Genomic DNA, 19,153 nt, shown 5'->3' on the forward strand with positions numbered 1-19,153 from the left:
CAATAAAATACAATTAGAAAATAAAACCATCAAATCTTAGCACGCTTGATCAATGATCACGTCATATCAAACAATGGATCACTTGACTTAGAAAAGAAGCAACACGAAAGAAAAAGCACCATGCTAATCACTTAAATTAAACTTAAGAAAAATCATAGTAACAAGAAGTAAAGGATAAGAAAAACATATAAAAGGAGTGGCAAAAACATACCTTTGAGGGGTTGGTAAAGTAATGAAGAGAAGATGATGTTAGGATAGATGAGAGCATGTCTCTTTTCTTCAAACCTTCTCTCTCTACTCTCTTCTCGATATGATATCTCCTTTTCTTGACTTTGCTGCTGCTGCTGCTAAAACACCGTCCCTTTGTTCAACGAGATATCTGCTTGAGAGCGAGGGAGATTTAAACTATTTATCAAAGATTCTAAGACAAAAGATGTGTGCAAGTCAATGCTATGTACAATCCTGAGAAATGTGTATTTGTTATTAGATGTCTCTTCTTTTTAAATAGATTACGCCTTGATATTTTTTTGTAAAATAAGGTTAATCTTTGAGAAGCTTCCTTTCATCGGACAAGCGAGATATAATGTAAATAATAGTTGCATAGCGATATAGGGCTCCTCACGTAAACAAGAAAAAAGCAGATCAACTTTACATTTGAGGCGACATTGGTTAAAAACCACAACAAGAACAGTTCAATAAAACGAGGCAAATAAGTAGATAAATGAAACACGCAAGGTGCAATAGATTTATTCGAGCCGAACATCACATGTGAACCTAATATGCTGTAATAAATAATATGACTATACATTACGTGTTTAGCCCGGACATCCTTACGTGGAACATTGAATATTATGAAACTTGCGCCGAACATTGTTGTATTGTTGCAAGCTTTATATTTTTATATTGTTTGAAGTAGTAGGTATAATCAATTATAATTAAGTTTTTTATGCTCTTACATGAAAATAGGGAGATCCCAATAGATTTAAATGCGTAAACGTTGAGTCTTCAAATGCTACTTTGCAATTTTTGAATTTTACAGTTGAGTGCATATATGTAACTTTTGGAAAATTTTAATTTAGTTTTGTAGTTAACTACCACCTTTTTGGAGTTTAGACTTCGTTTGATATTTTAGAACATTGACATAAGATTTGGGCTACCATTTTGTATGTAAAGTACTAATAATTTTGTAATTTATTAGCTTTTTGGATGTGTCCATAACCATGTTTTACCAACAAACACGGGACCATTCTATAGATCGAGTTGCAGCTCAATTAAGTTATTAAGGTACATGTCGGCAACTCGATGGTTATTATAAGGTCTAAATATCTCAAAGAAATAAGTGTGTGTGAAGTGGATCCAAATGTTCAAAGCTTCGACGAGGTTCAATGTATGGACCAATAATGCAAAATTGAACGTGCAACTCCGGATCGTAATGACCAAAAAGTAATTTATGTAAGGTGACCAAGTATATGTTTGTGTAGGATTTTTAGTAAGCATGAAACCGGAATTGATGTTGATAGCAAAGAGACCAACATTTGTCAAGTAACACCATAAGTTGTCATTGTTCAATTTTTAACTTTTGTTGTTTGACATCCAAAACATGTATTACTGATACATTAACATGTTGAAATTTTATTTTTGTTAGATGAACATAGTTAGTAATAGGTGTTAATATGTTGTCCATTATCTTCATCTTCTTTTGAACCATATATTAAGGTGGATAGTTGGTGCTACAAAACCCAGTAATTGGTTTCAACTTGCAAGTCTATCAAAGAAACATCACAACAAATAGAAACAACGCATATAGTTGGTTATCTTAGACTTCTCAATTAATCAGTACATCAATATCTTCATAACTAACTTAATACATTTTTTAAATTATTTACAGATTTTGATTTATATGTTGAATTATATATTTCAATTTAAAATGGATTTGAAAGTAAGATTTTTGATACATAATAATAAAATGAAAAAATAAATTATATAAAAATCGGTCCCCGTTTGTTGAACGGGTCCAAAAATCTAGTTATAACCAATCGCTTAGTCCTGATCTCATCCTCTCAGCATTCATGCGTAATCTGCATGCATATATTCAGTTGTCTAATGACTTGTGAATCATGTGGGTGCATTTCAGAGTTAAAAAGACAAAATGTCACCTCCTCAACTCTACACACTCTTATAACAGAGAGTATGTGAGATATATGACACACATAAAGATAGGAGCACAGATCTCTACCTATCTTTCTCCAAAATTTAGCTTTCCATTTAAGGCCGAGCTGTTAGCACGTAAGAGTATTCATTTTGCAAGTGAACGCATCTGCATTTCTTTTTTATGATTATAATTTTCAATGTGTCTATCTACTTGCTTTGGAAATAAAAATGAATTTTTGAGCATTATCAAAAAAAAAAAAAAAAAAAAGAATTTTAGATTATTGTCAAACACCTCCAAGGCATTTCAGCCTGTACAATAAAAACATTGTTAAATCCATTAATTGTTTTGCTGATTCATATCAATCCATCAAATATACACTGGTGTTACAGAGAGAGAGAGAGATCAGGTTATGTTTCATCTAAATTAGGTTACAGAGGCTCAACTGTTTACATAGTGGTGTTAAAAACCTGTAATACTTGCTTTTAATGTCAAAACGTACAAAAGAGGTTCACAAGAAGTAAGTGATCACGCAAAATCCCAATTGTGGATTAAATATAAATTATATGTGAAACAACCCCATAGTTGAAGCCAAAAAACTACTTTCTGATCTTCCCATGCTTGTGCAAACTTATAGTTTCAAAGTTGGTGGGGTTAGTGATGTTGTAAGAAATAGAGAGAGAAGGGAAGTGCGGAGACTGAGTACAAAATGGAGACTGGGGAAGGAGAAAGAGAAGGACTCCTCTCATTCTACCATGTTGAAAGAGAGATGGTGATTGACCAAACATGTGGAAGATGTGGAATAAGCATAATTACATTATTAGCGTTCTAATTCGGGAGGTTATGTGCCGAATTATGATTACGGGGTTACTTTGCTAAATAGAAGACCTCTTTGCATCTTGATACCGACCTAAACTTTAGGAAATACCAACGAAGCATGAAATATAACTGTATAACCAGGTCCACCAAAAAACAAAAGCAGAAGCATTCAAAAACAGGATACCAAGCAGGGCCTAAGTTTGATTCAAGAATACTATCCCAAACATAGAATGATTACCCGATATTGTAATGGGAAGAGCCCCATAAGCAAGAAGCTTCTCCACGATATGAATCGCAATCTTTCCTGAACCAGTTACGACACATCTGGAGATGAAAGTTCAGAAAACCCAATTACATAGCAGGTCAATGAACCAAAAGACAAATAATGTTTCAAAGGCAAATAAGTTCACTGAAAACAGGTCAATGAAAGTTGACTGCGGTCTTCCATTTAGTTGGGGACTTGGGGGTATGTGAAAGGAAAAATAAAATGGAGGGTCACAAGTTCCCTGGGGGTGAGGGTGGGTATATCCAGATGACTCAAAAGGTTATCATACACAACGACATATCTTCTGTTCTTGACAAATGGTTTTAAAGAATCAAGGCAACAAGAAGACATTTTAGTATTTCATTAAAAAAAAAAACGAAAGAACTAATCTAGCAGGGAAAAACCTTAATCCTTTCATTTCTTTATTGATTTCCGCAAGTATAAGTTGGGCAAAAAAGACCTGCAATAATGACATGGATGTGAGACTCGAAAGTAATAGAAGTGAACAATGTATGCCAGAACACCTTAACCATATAGGCTGTAGAAATATTGGACGATAAAACAAGCATATCTTGGGTTTTTTCTTTTTCTTCTTCTTTTCTTTTCTTTCCTTTTTTTCTTTTGAAAGCTTGTGTGTGTGTGTGTGTCTATGGTACATGAAATTGGGGAGAACGAGAAGAGCCTGATCCGCATTCAATGCTTGCTGAATTTTTTTTGCCTTGACTGAGCAGTATATGCTTTTATTTACTTTATTCCAGATCAGCACCGGCATCTGGAAATTAAATTAGGCAACTAGTGTTAAACAAGTTTGTGTTTCTGGTGAGTGGTAAGGGATACTTTTGAGATAAATTCACTTGAGCTATATGTTTTTTTGTTTTCTTTTTTTCCTGTGACTTTGGTAGGCTATCTAAAGCTCTTTCTTAGTTTAGTCGCATCAATAAAAGCAATAATTTGTCAGAATAAAAAAAAAAGGGGAGAGAATGAAGTTACCAATCCATATCCGGTAGCTTCTGTACGGAGGCTAGAACCAGACCAGAAGATTCTTGGTCCTGTAAAACTTCCCTGCATAAGTAGAATACATAAGAAATCCTAAAAGAGAACAAGGCATTCTTGGACCTATGTTTTATGAATTTCATATTACAGAGTTATTAATATTCTAAAACTTAAATTGCTTATAATCTTATATCATATATTAGCATCTTCTTAACAGTTTACATTTGTGACTGATATTACAGGAGTATGCGATAACTGATAAAGTATATATGAGACTCACGTTACCATTCACATTCTTGTCTTCCCAGCACTTGAATCTCAAAATGTTTTCCACAACTCTAGTGACTTTCTATCGTTAAATTTTGCTAAAAAAACATTCTAATAAGAAAAAACTGAATATGAGTTCCAAAGTTCTAATAAAGGAATCATGAAGTTTCAACCTACACTTGAATAGCTTTACAGAATCTAATCATTCTCTAGCAAGTCAATAACCAGTTAATACTCCTCAAAAGAACAGGCTATCGAGGATTGGAGATCTACTAACTACATGGAGGACCACGACATCCCACCATGCTTCCAAATGAATGACATCCTCTATTCCTCAGTGAATTGCTTACGAATAGAGACTTCATATAAACACTATGATCAAATGCAATCAATCCATAAAAGACCGGATTACAAAAAAATTAGAGTAATAGAAAATATTCTAACCTTTTGAACTAGAATCATCTTTTCCGTTTATTCCTCTCTCTCAGCAATGCAAGTTCCCTCTCCTTGTCTCTTTTCTCTCTCTTCAATCTCTCATCCCTCAACTCCTCCAACGTCTTCTTCTTCTTCTCTTCTTTCTTCACATCCAAACTACAACTCCCATACCATACCCTAACCTATACTTGTCATCTTCAACTTTCCCTTGTTCTTGTTTTTTAACTTTTTCTCGGTTGTCGAAATTGTATACGTTCCAACGTTTTTGAGGAAGGATGTTTAGACCACCGTGGCCTCCATGAGCAGTGGAAAGTTTTTCTGTTAGCAATGTTAGGTTCATTCAATCTAAAGAGAATCTCAAAAGAAAACAAAACTTGACTAAAAGCTCCGTGCCACAAAAAATGCATTACACATTTCATTTTTTTTTTTTTATGTATTTCTAAAATCAGATATAAAGTGAGATGTACAATAGAGTTCTAGCTACGACTGATTCATTACTTCAAGGGGATTTGCCTGTGAGAGGCGAGGCAGAGTCAAGCGGTCGTAATTCCCTGAATGTTTCTCCAAGATGAGGCTAGTCTACCCTTAACGATCGATTTCAGAGCTACATGCAATTTCCTTGTAAATCCACTTAATAAAGGTCCTATTGCACCCCTCATATATAGTATCCACCTTCATCAGATTGAATATATTTCCCATAATGTTTCTTCAAATACTTCTTTTATAACGAATAATCATTTGAAAGACCAATTGTAACATTCATAAATCAGTTGGGTTAGCCAGTATAAATCAAATAGGGAAAGGTATTCCATGCTAGCTATAGTTTGAGGTTTAATGATGAAGTAAAATGTGACCAAACAATTTATAACCAAGATCATAGCAATTATACATCAAGTACACAACAATAGATCAAGACTTCAGTTATGAGTTTAAAAAACTCATTTGTGAAAATTCAAAGAATTAGCATTGAGTTAAGATTAGGAAGACTCAAACTGTCCAAAGTTAGACTTTTCCTCTTAAGTTTCAACCAATAGGCAACCATTTGTAAGACAAACTACATCTTTCTTTCACAACTGAAGAACAATGAATCTTGTTTGCTACGGAGAAAAGCCTATTTCCTATACCACCCACTATTTTACATGAGTTTGTTGCTTGTAGCATGACCATCACATAATCAGGTCTATCATTTATCTATACAATAAGACACAACACTTGACATTATCATACATAATAAAAACATTTAAATGAAGTAAGAAAATAATCATCATAAACAAAGAGTAACTACACAGAATACTTTAAACCAACGTAGCAATGCAAATTTAAGCAAGAATGAGAAAGCATCTCTTTTCATCCCCAGTTCATCTACCTCAAATGTTGTTGCTACAAACTAACCTTAGATACAACTTTATCACTCTAAAAGTACATCAATAAAGAAAACCCACGTTAACCACTTGTGCTACATACAGGCCGGATCAGTTTCAAGCTTACTGGTTAAATTATGTAAAACAAAAGAGCATGCCTTCAATTCCAATTTGACATAAGTTTCAATAAGTGCTAGATGCCATTATATTTTAACATTATTTCACCGAAGTATGTTAAGCAAAACAGACATTAGCAAACCAAAAATATATGATGATAGAATACTCACTTAAAAGTAGGAATTTAAGAACACACAACAGCACAAAGCCAAAGAAATGGTTCAACCCCTAGTTTCATTAGTACTTCAGTTTTATTAATAACTTGGGACTTAAACCTTCCTTTACTTTGGCCATTGGGAATAGTGATTCTTTCTCTTTAACCATAGTAGCTTCTTGCACATACTGCACTGGATGAGATAATTAAGTAGCATTAACATTACCACCGAAATACCACCCAACCTCAGTTCAAGCAATGAAGCAAAAATAATACCAACTCAGACCTTGTTACGTACATTCAAACTATTTGCGTTAGTAGTTGTCCTTATTAGTGATCAAGGACTTTCATTCCGTTTTCAAACTTACATGTTCGAACTTAAAATTTCAGCAGTGAAGCATATTATGAACTTGGCCATTACTACTGAGTAGCACTCAAACTCCAACTCATCGTTCAAATCAGCATAGTAGTAACCGACAGAACAACAATTAGCCTAAATGTAACCACATATGGAGTCTGGACCAGACATTTGGCCATGTTCCTTCAACACGTCAATTTTCAATAGCGTCTAATCTGCAAACCCAAAATAAAATGGTAACAAAATCAAGAACAATAATCATTTGCAAATCATCAAGGTGAATGCAGGCATGGGAAGAAATGTGTCAATAAATTTAACATGATTCTTAACTGACCAATGCCTGACTTGCATACATATATTCTTTTCACTTATCGATGTTAAGCCCAACTCAAATCCCTTCACACTCCTGTCAGCTAAGAACAAATATCACCAATGTAGATATTCAAATAAACCATACGATAATTGTGATTTCTAAAGCCAAATAGGGCATTGATATCTGCTAATTCATAGTTCCTAGAAAAGTAGCCACAAAATTTTCACCTATTCAATTCCTTACATAGTTTTATTCCCTGCCATTCTCTAAACAATATTACTCTGTTTCCAAAGACATGATCTTGTAGTGCAGGGTCAATGCTCATTACAACAATGCATATAAATGGCGGTATAAAATTCGTGCAAAAAAAGACCTAAGAATCACACTGATTATAATGTTACCATGCTAGGCCAAGGACAACACCTGATTAATGTATGGTCAGTTCTACTCTAACATCTGCATATGTTTCTTTGTTTAACCTCTTATGTCTTGTGATAACTAAGAGAGCGTACAAAAGATAAATACTAAATAAATTGAAGTTCCGAAGCAATCATTAGACTGAATAATACTAAAAACATACGCTATACATACCATCCACAGTAGCAAGGGATGATGGTTTAACTCGGATCATACTTTATTTACTGCAAATCAAATACCGCAAAGTTTAACTATAATCTTATAACTCCACCTACACTATCTTCCCTAAATGCTAAAAGTGGATACACCAATGCTAAAAGTCAATAGCTTGGACCAATTCTCCTCTCGTTGCTGGACTTAATGGCTTTTTTGTATTCGTAGCACGTCACTATTATCTTGCACCACATCAAATGACATATTGTCGGTCCTTTACATAATAGGTCTAAGCCTTTATGTTATCAGAACAAACCTAGAACTACACTAACTTTTTGGCTATTCCTTAGTCTTGTCTAAGATCCATTAGTATTTACTAATCTACTGTTGTTATCTCAGCAGGTCGTGGCTCCGAATATACTTTATAATCCTTTCCTAGCAACAAAAACCATTCTGCCATGAAGGTTAGCCAATGGAGTTATTGTGGTTAATAGTCCAACACACATTTTACAACCTACTCCACAACGCTATCATCATCTCACTCATCAATCGATCTACACTTTAAAGATTGTTGGAATTGCTTGGTGTATAAATCTTCTCATATTCCTCTCTGTCCATCCAACTGATCGACCGATGAATACAACCATGGACATGCATATTGATATCCAAATGGAGCTTTCATTATGCATAACATACATCTCACTAGAACTGGTATACTTAACTTTATTAATCACCATTAACAGAAACAAGGGAAGAACATCCTAGAAGATGATTCAAGGAGTGAAAAACAATCAACTATTATTGCATACAGTAGTGGAACTTAGTTTTAATACATGATTTACCATGTTGAACAAAAAAAAATACAAAACACCCAGACACCAATGCAAATGACAACAAATGAATATTTCATCTATTTGTAGAGAGAAAGCAAATATCACAAATTCATGTAAATGGGAAAATCCCACATCCTATAAAAAATTTAAAGAGAAAGAGAGAGAGAGAGAGAGAGAGAGAGAGAAGGGGGGGGGGGGGATCTTGAAAATGGCATTGATATAATGTTCTTGTTGCAAGGGGCGTTACGGTAATTGGCACACTCTTCTCCATTAAGTTATGCAATAAATAGCTCAAGAAATAAGATATAACACATTTTTATTAGGATAGTAATACTTGAATTTATATATATATCTAATTCACCTTGGGCATATAGTCGTTCCTCAACCTTAGCAAGCAAATCAGCTAACATAGCTAAGGGACTAAAATGCTTATCCCAAATCAACAAATATAAAGCTACAATAACCTTATTAGCCACACCAGTTACAGTAAATGCAGTAGCAAAAACTGCCTACATTGCTACAAAACCAAAGAAACTAATAAACAAGTGAACTATTGAGCTACAATACAAAACCCTACACTACCAAAAAAACGACTTTACCCGACTGATTATGGCTATCGCGAAAGGTATTACCCGACAGACCAAAACTGCCGCAAGACCGTCGGAAAATGCTCGGTCGGCATAGGCTTCCGACAGTTTTTATTGGTCAAAACAGGCCGTCGGGGTTGAGGATCTTTGCCGACGGACATTCCTGATGTTAATAACCATCGGTTATGCGGTATCAATAACCATCGGATAGTTCTTTGCTATTAAAACCGTCGGATAGTTCTCATTTATGAACCGTCGGTTAGACCCGGTTTCACCGGCCGTCGGATATGCCGGTGCTAGCCGTCGGGTAGTTTTTGCTACTAGACGGTTTTATCCGTCGGTTATTAGTTCTTTATTTTTTTAAAAAAAAATCTTATAATAATTGTTTGGGTATCCCAACACTACATTCTTGCAAATGCCCACTCAAATGCTACAAACGCCAATTAAGAAGTTCAGATTTTAATATAACATTTATGCTAACCACTATTCTCGGAAGTGCGGTTAAGAATTGGCCATAATATACATTCATCTCGGCAAAACGAATAACACACCTCACCACCTTCTCGAGTTAGATTTTCCACATAGTCTATTCATTGCAATAGCAATTGCTTCATGAGTTTCTCTTGAAATTGCTCCAAGTGACATTCCACCCGGTCTTGAGGCGCGTTGAACAATGGAAGCTGCAGATTCAACCTTCCCTACTGGAATTGAAGGCCGGTCACTTTTGAACTCAAGTAGGTCTCGAAGAACCTATATAGAAAACGGATAATATATATATCTATCAAGATTCCTTAATTAAGTTTAGGAGAATTTTAACAAGCTCAATACTATGATGTGCCAGTCAAACAAGAAGCTTTGATAACTCACATTCCACAGGTTGGTTAGCCAAGTGTTCTTTGATAAACCGTGGAATGCACTTTTATTCTTTTGGTGAACTGCTTTATGGAGCAGTTTTGACATTTCGGGATTATTTCCATGGTATTCACCTATGGAAAATAAGAAGAATCATTAGTCACAGAGATACCCCACATAAAATGGATGTAATAAAGTTGGTAAAGTCGCCAAGAAATTTTCAATTGGGGAAAACTATGCATCATAAACTCTAGGGAATGTTGATTTAAGTGTGATGGCAATAGAAAATCCAAAATCTAAACACGCTTAACAACTTGAAATGCTACCTCCAGGTCTGAATTGGATGAACCCAAAGTTTTCCAGTCTTTTTCTTTGTGTCCTCCGAGAAAGCTTTCACCCAAAAAGACATGGTTTCCCTTGCCAACCGCAAAGAAAAATAGGGTTCGACCCGGTTATAGTATTGAGAAGTCAAGGGTAAAAGCTACTGATGGGGTCATCTGTTAAATGGTTGAGTAAATAGTTACAAATAATGTAAGACCAATTATATGGCATTACTCGTCAATAACAGCTTTCTTTTGGAAATTTTCTTTTGTCCAAACCTTTTCGCATAACGGTTGTAATAACTTTTTCTCACGTTTACATTTATAATTTCAACAAACAATTCATCTAGTATGATAAAAGACTAAACTCATGCTAAAGAAAGCCAACAAAACTATTGATAATAAGCAGCTCATTGTTTTGTAAAGACCAAAAACAAAAATAATGCCACAAAATAAGATATCAAAAGGAGCAGCTTTCCTGTGTTTTGTACCTCATCAAGACTTAGCCCACCAATCTTGGATACACTTCCACAGAATGCAAGATCACAATGTCTCTTCCTATACCATAAATCTCAAATATTTCTGCTCCACAATAACTAATAAAAACAAATTTGTCAGAGAAGAACATCGAAGGGTGCCAAAATAGCTGCAATGGCACATAAGACAAACCTGGAAAGTAATGAGATTCCCATTTTTGAAAGTATTTTAAGAAGACCAGATTTTACCGCCTGAAATTGTATCAAATCGTAAGACTTTAAAGAGAGCAATCTTCATGAAACTTATATTGGATAGTAGAAGTTAATCTTGCAAGAATTTCTGCTGAAAACCTCAAATGGATGTTCGAAGTAGAGTATCAATAATAACATATACATCTAATCTTACACAAAGCCCATTCTCGACCTTAGAAAAGTTCCTTTGTGCTTGTTCAATTGTGACCGTAGGCATTTTTCCATTCCACATTAGATTCACAGTTTTGTTGCTTAATCGCCATTGCCGACATGTTTCAAGTGCCAAGTGTAGACATACGACAAAGAAAAAATACCATAGAAATAAATTCATTAAATATTTTTAAAGAATGATCATGAAGTTGATCTGATTGCCATATAATGCTTTTTCTGGCGATATGTGAGTGAAATGGAATTGAAAGATCTAGAGAAGAAAGTGGAATGGAGATATATTAGAAGAAACTAAAACTAGGTCATCTTTTAAAAGATTGAAGGAAAGACACGGCACCATATCCAATCACGCAAAAAAAGCGATGGGTCGCCGGAAGCCGAAAGCGATATCTGCTACAATGGAAGTTTCATATTAGCAAAGCCGTTTTGAATTAGATGTTGGTGAAACGGCAAGACCGGCAAAAAGCGATTGGGATAGCAGGTCAAGTTGGTTCCTGAAACAAAACAAGGAGAATGTTAATGCTATATCACCAGCTCAATGATATAATGTTGAAAATGGCATTGATATAATGTTCTTGTTGCAAGGGGCGTTACGGTAATTGACACACTCTTCTCCATTAAGTTATGCAATAAATAGCTCAAGAAATAAGATATAACACATTTTTATTAGGATAGTAATACTTGAATTTATATATATATATCTAATTCACCTTGGGCATATAGTCGTTCCTCAACCTTAGCAAGCAAATCAGCTAACATAGCTAAGGGACTAAAAATGCTTATCCCAAATCAACAAATATAAAGCTACAATAACCTTATTAGCCACACGATTCTGATGAAAATGCAAGTAGCAAAACTGCCTACATTGCTACAAAACCAAAGAAACTAATAAACAAGTGAACTATTGAGCTACAATACAAAACCCTAGCTAAGTGCTCACTTGGCTTCCACCACACGTTTTTCTATTTCTTTCAATACCAAGGTAACCTATGTTACCCTTTGGAATATATTTGCTTCTACTGTTTTTGGAGCAAGTGGGTATCTCAATTTCAATTTCAATATGCCTGCAAGTAACTTTAAAATGCTAAAAGGAGTGTTATATATCTTTCATTTAAAAAAACATAAAGACTTAAAGTAAATATTGGTTGTAAGAAATAATTTTTTTTAATGTAGAATAATTTTTTTAACGGCTTGAAACGTTGTTGTAGAGGCCCAATCTCACAAAACCTTTAATAATCTTTCCATATGCTACTTTGTGTTTTTGACCCTTTATCACAACCGTTACATTTCACAAATTATATATATTATCGGGAAACAAAAACAAAAACAAACAAACATTTCACAAATTAAACTGAATAGTTATGAATTATTTTGTGGGCCTTTATTCCATTTTTAATTGGCATTTATACACATTAATGTGCTTTAAAAGTATACTAAAAAATGTTTCAAAATGATTTGAGCGTACATCTATTCCGATCGAACACAAATCCATGTGAAATCCCAACCACCATTTGTGGTTCAACTTTTATGGCCACCTTCCTTGCACTAAATCCCCATCTTTGGATATCCTTACAAAAATGAAATGTACTACAATGTCATGGAAAAAAAAAATGGACAAATTAAGAACCAGAACATGAGATGTAATGTTGGTATTTTTCTACCATACCATGAGATGTAATGTTGGTATCTTACTATCAATAGAAGTCTGGCTACATGTCCCTTCTCTGAGCTAGTAATAGAGTTAAATTCATTGAAACTTACTAACCTTGACAGATAGAGCTAAATCAATTAAATGTCAGAGAAGCAGTCCTGATTCATCCTATGCAAAGCAAAACAATCAACATCAACAAACAAAAGAGACCACCAAAATTAGAATTAAATATTTAACGAACAATTAAATAATTGCGAACCTTAAGAGAGCAATTTGGGAACCCGACTAACTTGTAAATCGCTACTTGGATTGAAGAAATGAAATGGAAATGGAAATGCAAGAAAAACCTTCATAGAATTGGATCTTTGATTGAGGCATGAGAGGTGATTAGTAGAGGAGACAGAGGTTTATTGGTATTACAGACGTTTCTGATTCTATTCTTAACGACACATTAAATCCTATGTAGAAAATAATGGTAGGAGTTAATTTTTTCCGATAATATTATAATAATGCTAGGAGGTTTATCGAAGGCTTTATTAGTGATTAAAGAACAATAGTTTATTAATGATTTATGGTGGGCATTATTTGGGTGATTAAGAATAAAGCCAGCCATAAAAAAAAAAGTGACTACAGTTAAGGGTGGAATTTGAGCCGAGGGCTCGGAGCTCGGCTTGGGCTTGGCTAGTTTAAGCTCGGCTCGAGCTCGCTCGTTTACTATATGAGCCGAGCTCGAGCTCAAATAAAAGCTCGTGTAACAAATGAGCTTGATGAAGCTCGGCTCGTTTAGTTCAAATAGCATATTTATAGTGTAAAATAACCGAGGGCTCGGAGCTCGTTTAAGCTCGGCTCGTTTAAGCTCGGCTCGAGCTCACTCGTTTAACTATATGAGTCGAGCTCGAGCTCAATTTAAAGCTCGTGTAATTAGCGAGCCGAGCTTGAGCATGGTAAAGCTCGGCTTGTTTAGCTCGAATTCCACCCTTAACTACAGTTGTTTGGGTAGGCAAACGTTATAACTTTTAAGCGTAAAGTGAGAATACATAAGCAGGAAGAAATAGCGTCAACAAAGAATAACAACCAATGGAGTATTGGAGTTCGACAGTAAATTATGATCAGCGAATCAAAGCTAAATTATAATAATTTAGGCATGACACATAAAGAAAACAATTTGACATCAATATCCACTATCAAACTCAACTGAAAACAAAAGTACAAAGCAAATGCATACACAGAGCAGATGAAAGAGCAGGGTGGTATGTGACCTTCTCATCACAACTCAGTTGTGAGCGAAATTACTGTTGGTTTTCGCATTCAAACCCAAAATCTTGAATCTTCATCGACAAAGTTAAAAAATTCGGAACAAATTAAAACTGTTAGTAAAACGTACAGCTCAACCAAAAACCAACGTCCATGCTCTAACATCAAACAATAATCCAACAAATCTATTTACTTTAAAATTAGGAAAAAAAACACTAAATTCGTACCTCCTGAAGAACCTTCCCAAAGATGATTAGAGATCAAGAACAAATTAGAAACACTAATGGCGAGGGAGAGAGAGAGTGTGGAGGTGGTGTTTTATATGTGCCGGGATAGCCTTAATAATATAAGAGAGTTAATAGCTAATGTTTAGTTGATAGAAGATGTAGAGGTTGATCAAGACTTGATTGGTTTTCTGAAAACCCGATGGCGAGGTTTGGGGATTAAGCATCACCGCTGAAGCAAAAACATTTATAACATCATGCAAAAATTCAATTGTATGAAAAGTTTGCAATCTTCAATCTCCGTGCGTTATGTTTTACTTTTTTATCATTTCTTTCCATAGTTATACTAAGCCCAATGCCCACGTGAAACTTGAGAATATCTTCACGCACAATTTTGAGATTAAATGAGAGAGTTAATTGCATTTACACGGCTCAAGATATTTAATACATATTGTATTATTGTATTTGGTTGTATTTGGTAACCGATCTTTGAAGTAATTAATATCCATTTACTAAGAAATTAAGAAGTCAAAAAAGTTAATAATTCCTCTTACAAAAATTGGAAATGACGTTTCAAATTTCTTAAATGATGTAGAAATTCACATGTAGAAAGTTAATATAACTATTAATACAACTATTTTTTTGGGTAATTGATAACTATTTTTTGGTAACTGAAGTAATTGGTACTTTTATTACCAAATCAATCTTTTATTACAAAACATTTAATTCATTAAGTAACATTTTAGAGGATTGCTAGTGTCCTGACCCTTGAGAGGGGTAGGACCATCTTACCTCTTAAAAAACAAAAATATTCGACCACATGAGGGTAGAACAGGTTAAGTGTTTAACACCTTGGAAAATAACTCAGTATGTTTTCCACTTCTCCACCCCATCTCCTCCCCCCACTCTTCTTCTAAATCTTCTAAATCTTTTAAATCCTTTATTAAATTTCTCTTTTTCCAATCTTTTAACTCTTCTCCAAAATCACAATCTTTTTTAATAAATCACCGCTTTTATTAAGTTTCTATGAAATTGTCAATCAGCTTTATTTGAAGCATCCTTAGCAGTAGATCTTCTAATCTGCTTCTAAATATTGATTTTAGTCTATCCATTAGTTATCTAAATATCTCTCTTTGTAAAAACGAATTTCTCTAAGAACATTGGGTTCTCTACCTTTAACATCATACATTTAAAGTAGTTACAATTGTTAAGATATGGATTTGATGTTACAATTGTTAAGATATGGATTTGATTTTTTGATATAATTATATCCACATTTTTAAGTGGTGATAGAGAGGAATTGGTTACAATGGGGTTGAAATATATCTAGAACAGTCGGTGGCGGCATAAAAATAGTAGAAGAAGAAAAGACAATTCATCAGTAGAAAAAAGAGGAGAATCGGCCAATTGTACTGGAAGAGAAGTGGGAGAGATTGAGTGAACTCGATGGACTTGTTTTGAACATGTAGAATGGGTCAACAAGTAAGTTTATTTTGTTTTTATGGGGTTAGAATGGTCCTACCCCTCTCAAGGGTCAGGACACTAGCATTCCTCAACATTTTAAATGTCATTGAGGTTTCAAAACGTTCTAAGCCATACACGTGTCTATGCAAATCCCCACGCACACCTAACTCAGATCCCCACGCGATCCCGGCCCCTCTTTGTCCTGCCATTGTGTTTTATTATAATAGATTTCGAACAGATGAACGCACTCAACAGGTGTTTAAAGTTTTAATTCATATATTTGATTGACATTGAGAGCATATTTGGCATTTTATCATAAGAGTTTTAGATTATTATTATTATTATTTTATCGGAGAAAAAATATAAATATGAACTAACGGTTAATGAGAGTCAAACCTAATTTACCGAATTCAAACATTAAAGTGGGGGCATGTCTAAAGAAAATTAGAGTGAGGGGTTATGTCTAATTCCCAATTATAAAGGGGGTAATAAATATGTTGTGATGTGTTAAAGTTTCATTCTGATTTCACATAAAATCGGTATTTATCGAGACATATCGTGATATGTCGAGATACTTAAAATTACTGAAAAAGTGAAAATATTTTAACGACAAATTGCCATAGGCTTCCAAATAAGCTTTAAAACAGGTCAAAGTCACATATTTCATGGCTTCAAATCCTTGACCTTCTCCATGATTATCTACAGACTTCCATATACTCTTTAATGCTCCGAATTGCTCGGTTTTGGCCATTTTTCTCTAATATTCTACAAAACTCTAACTCTTTTTCACCTGTAGAATCATAAAACATGACTTACAAGCACTGTTAGTTCACTAAGATGGCTAAACAAGAGGGATAATCAATGGTTAAAATGCAATTTTTGAACATTTATCACAACCCCCAACTAGCCTTTTGTTAGTCTCTTATCAAATAAGATAATTTGGACACATGTGGTAGGAACACCCGGAATCAAGAATCCACTTTTCGGTCATATGGTCGTCTTGTATAGACACCGAAAGACTTACTTCATCCCCATCAAAGCTAGAAACACGATTTGTTTCACTAACATTCTCATTCTCAAACTTACCACTCATCTTGTTATTCTTTTTCGGGCTAGGGCAATCACACATCTTGTTACTCTTATTAGCTTGCGTACGGTGTTCTTCGTCTTCCATGAAACTCTTCTCTGACTCCACGCTACACTAGCAGTGCTCAATGGTCTACTATAGTTCATGTAGTTGTCTCTTTGTAACAGTAACGTCTCCAACTGCCATAACTGGACAAAAAAATATATAATTAACATGGTATGGTACAGTTCAGCCAAGGTCTAAAAATTACTGATTTTCTATACCTCAATATAACCAAAGTTTTCTGGGTCGAGTTCTTCCATTATTAAGGAAGCATATTCTTCAGCTCGTTCTTTCAACTTAGACAGATTGTTTGCAGAATCACTCAGCATATATAAGCTGTAAGTATACTCAAAATTAGCATGACATGAATATATGCGCAAAATTGACATAACACGAGTTCAGATTGTATTGCGCATGATGATTTTGCATCGAAATGAAACGAGTCCAAACTAATTTTCACGACAGTTATAAAAGTGAATTTTGTTATGGTGCCTTTCTCAGCGTACTTAATATATATTATTGAAATTAGCCAAAAAAAAATCTTTTTTAAATCTAAGTCAATCAGTAGTTCGAGAATACTTTTGACATGACGGCATGTTTAGTATTTGCCAAAGTGTAAAATTGTTACCTCCTGAACTTCTTCTCTCGTAATCCTTCCATCTTCATTACTATCCGCCCTATACAAGTATACTATCCGCCCTATACAAGTATACAACAGATGGAGAAAATTACTAATCGATATTGACTAATGTGTATTCCCAAGTCACAGTAAGCTAGTACTCCAAAGTCTTGTACTTCAAAATTCAAAATACGAAATTCGAGGCGTTCCTGGGACTAATCAACAATGTAAACAACGTTAATGGGCCGGGTCCTAGAATGACTCACATGTCAAAGAATAACTGAAGTCGAGCGTCAAAGCTTTGGTCTGAAATTTGCAACCAAAAGTCGTACAGCTCTTCTTTGGTAATTCTGTCAATCTTTTGTCGTCTCCGTCTTGCTAATGCATCAAAAATTTCCAATGCAAACTCCTTTGAGTCAACCATCCCTGGACCAACAACAAAATTCAAACCATTTAAAACTGTTTTTCTTCTTTGCTTAAATAAAATGCAACTCGAACACTTATCATAAGGTCACCGATCCTAATATACATTGACCAAAATCTTCTCTAGATAGCAAACCATCTTTGGAAAGTCAGTCGAACTGCAATTCAACTTTTAGCCAGAGTTCATTTTTATCAACTGTGCCAGTTGTTTTATTGATGAATCGCAATCCGTTCAGTGCTTGTTGAGCACTAGACTTGTACGTTCAAGTCTAGCTATCATTCTTCTAATGTCCCCAGCTGAAATTGTAGGATCTTCTGTAATATCTGCTGAAGGTCGTGCGGACGAAGATTTTCTCCATGAAAACATTCGACGTAGTCTGGAAGTCGCCGACACACTCCTAGAAATTAAACCATCTTCACCTGGTGTATCTAGTCTAGCTGTTGGAGTAATGCTATGAAGAAAAATGGCATGCATCGTCTTCGAGTTGTAATGTGACTTCAAATAAATCTTCATTTTGATTGTTTCTATGGAGATCATTTAGAAATATTGGAAGCATTGTTCCACCAACACCATAGTCACTAGAATCTGAGAAGTTATCGGGAAAATCTAGCCGTGTACTGAAATTTGATCTCCTTGAACTACTTCCGATAGAAGACGGCATACTTTTCCGGCTAGCCTCTCTCTTTTTTTTTTTTTCTAGTTGGTGTTCTCTCGTGGAGAGCATGGATTGCACCTTTGCTTCACACGCATCGACTTGAGTTTCATAAAACTAACACCTCTCAACTAGCTCACACACAATTTGCTTAGACGTGCTATGAGAGTTGTTGAGATTTGTTGAAAACTTTTTAAAAAATGAAATTCTATATCAAGTTATCAACTTATAAAGAAAATTATTTAATTTATTATTCATTATTTCATTTAATTGATTTGAATTTTCGCCAAATTTTCGATTTGGACTTAGAGATTGATTAGCAATAGTTCATAACTATTTTACGTAATTAAAAAGCAAGTCTTATGGATTGGATGTAGAAATGTAATATTGCCATGTGTACTAAAAATGCGTTAGTGTTTTTCAACAAATTCGTTGCAACTGCTTACC

The 19,153-nt window shown here is 34.6% G+C and overlaps 2 protein-coding genes and 1 long non-coding RNA gene across 4 annotated transcripts in view; all 3 read right to left on the reverse strand.

The window, feature by feature from the left end:
* LOC147511990 (uncharacterized) overlaps positions 1 to 5,282 on the reverse strand; it is a 28,812-nt gene extending 23,530 nt beyond the window's left edge. The window contains exons 1-4 of the mRNA XM_086603575.1: positions 4,938 to 5,282; positions 4,224 to 4,295; positions 3,638 to 3,693; positions 3,207 to 3,292 (exon numbers count right to left, since the gene is read on the reverse strand). Coding sequence (XP_086459701.1) covers positions 3,207 to 3,292; positions 3,638 to 3,693; positions 4,224 to 4,295; positions 4,938 to 4,955 — 232 coding nt within the window. The 5' untranslated portion in view covers positions 4,956 to 5,282. The remainder of the gene's footprint in view (positions 1 to 3,206; positions 3,293 to 3,637; positions 3,694 to 4,223; positions 4,296 to 4,937) is intronic.
* Positions 5,283 to 12,575: 7,293 nt separating this feature from the next.
* Positions 12,576 to 14,717, reverse strand: LOC147511992 (uncharacterized). 2 transcript variants are annotated; one of them, XR_015217117.1, is made up of 3 exons: positions 14,422 to 14,717; positions 13,055 to 13,108; positions 12,576 to 12,857 (listed from the first exon to the last, which is right to left on the reverse strand). It is a non-coding gene; the product is annotated as an uncharacterized LOC147511992 (long non-coding RNA). The 2 variants fall into 2 exon arrangements; XR_015217118.1 differs by lacking the exon at positions 14,422 to 14,717 and adding an exon at positions 13,200 to 13,339.
* Positions 14,718 to 16,634: 1,917 nt separating this feature from the next.
* LOC147511993 (respiratory burst oxidase homolog protein E-like) lies at positions 16,635 to 18,850 on the reverse strand. Its single transcript, XM_086599435.1, has 4 exons — positions 17,897 to 18,850; positions 17,640 to 17,710; positions 17,233 to 17,347; positions 16,635 to 17,157 (listed from the first exon to the last, which is right to left on the reverse strand). The coding sequence occupies exons 2-4, from the start codon at positions 17,675 to 17,677 to the stop codon at positions 16,972 to 16,974; spliced, it is 339 nt and encodes a 112-aa protein (XP_086455561.1). The 5' UTR covers positions 17,678 to 17,710; positions 17,897 to 18,850; the 3' UTR covers positions 16,635 to 16,971.
* Between the last annotated feature and the right edge of the window lie 303 nt (positions 18,851 to 19,153).

The sequence above is a fragment of the Coptis chinensis genome, chromosome 3 (genome assembly GCF_015680905.1).
Source record: "Coptis chinensis isolate HL-2020 chromosome 3, ASM1568090v1, whole genome shotgun sequence".
Lineage (NCBI taxonomy): Eukaryota > Viridiplantae > Streptophyta > Magnoliopsida > Ranunculales > Ranunculaceae > Coptis > Coptis chinensis.

Coding starts and splice junctions, on each gene's coding strand:
- LOC147511993 (XM_086599435.1), bottom strand. CDS start 17,677: ATGAAGATGGAAGGATTACGAGAGAAGAAGTTCAGGAG. Junction 17,348..17,639: donor CGAGAGAAGAAGTTCAGGAG/GTAACAATTTTA, acceptor GTATACTTACAG/CTTATATATGCTGAGTGATT. Junction 17,158..17,232: donor AAAACTTTGGTTATATTGAG/GTATAGAAAATC, acceptor TTTTTTGTCCAG/TTATGGCAGTTGGAGACGTT.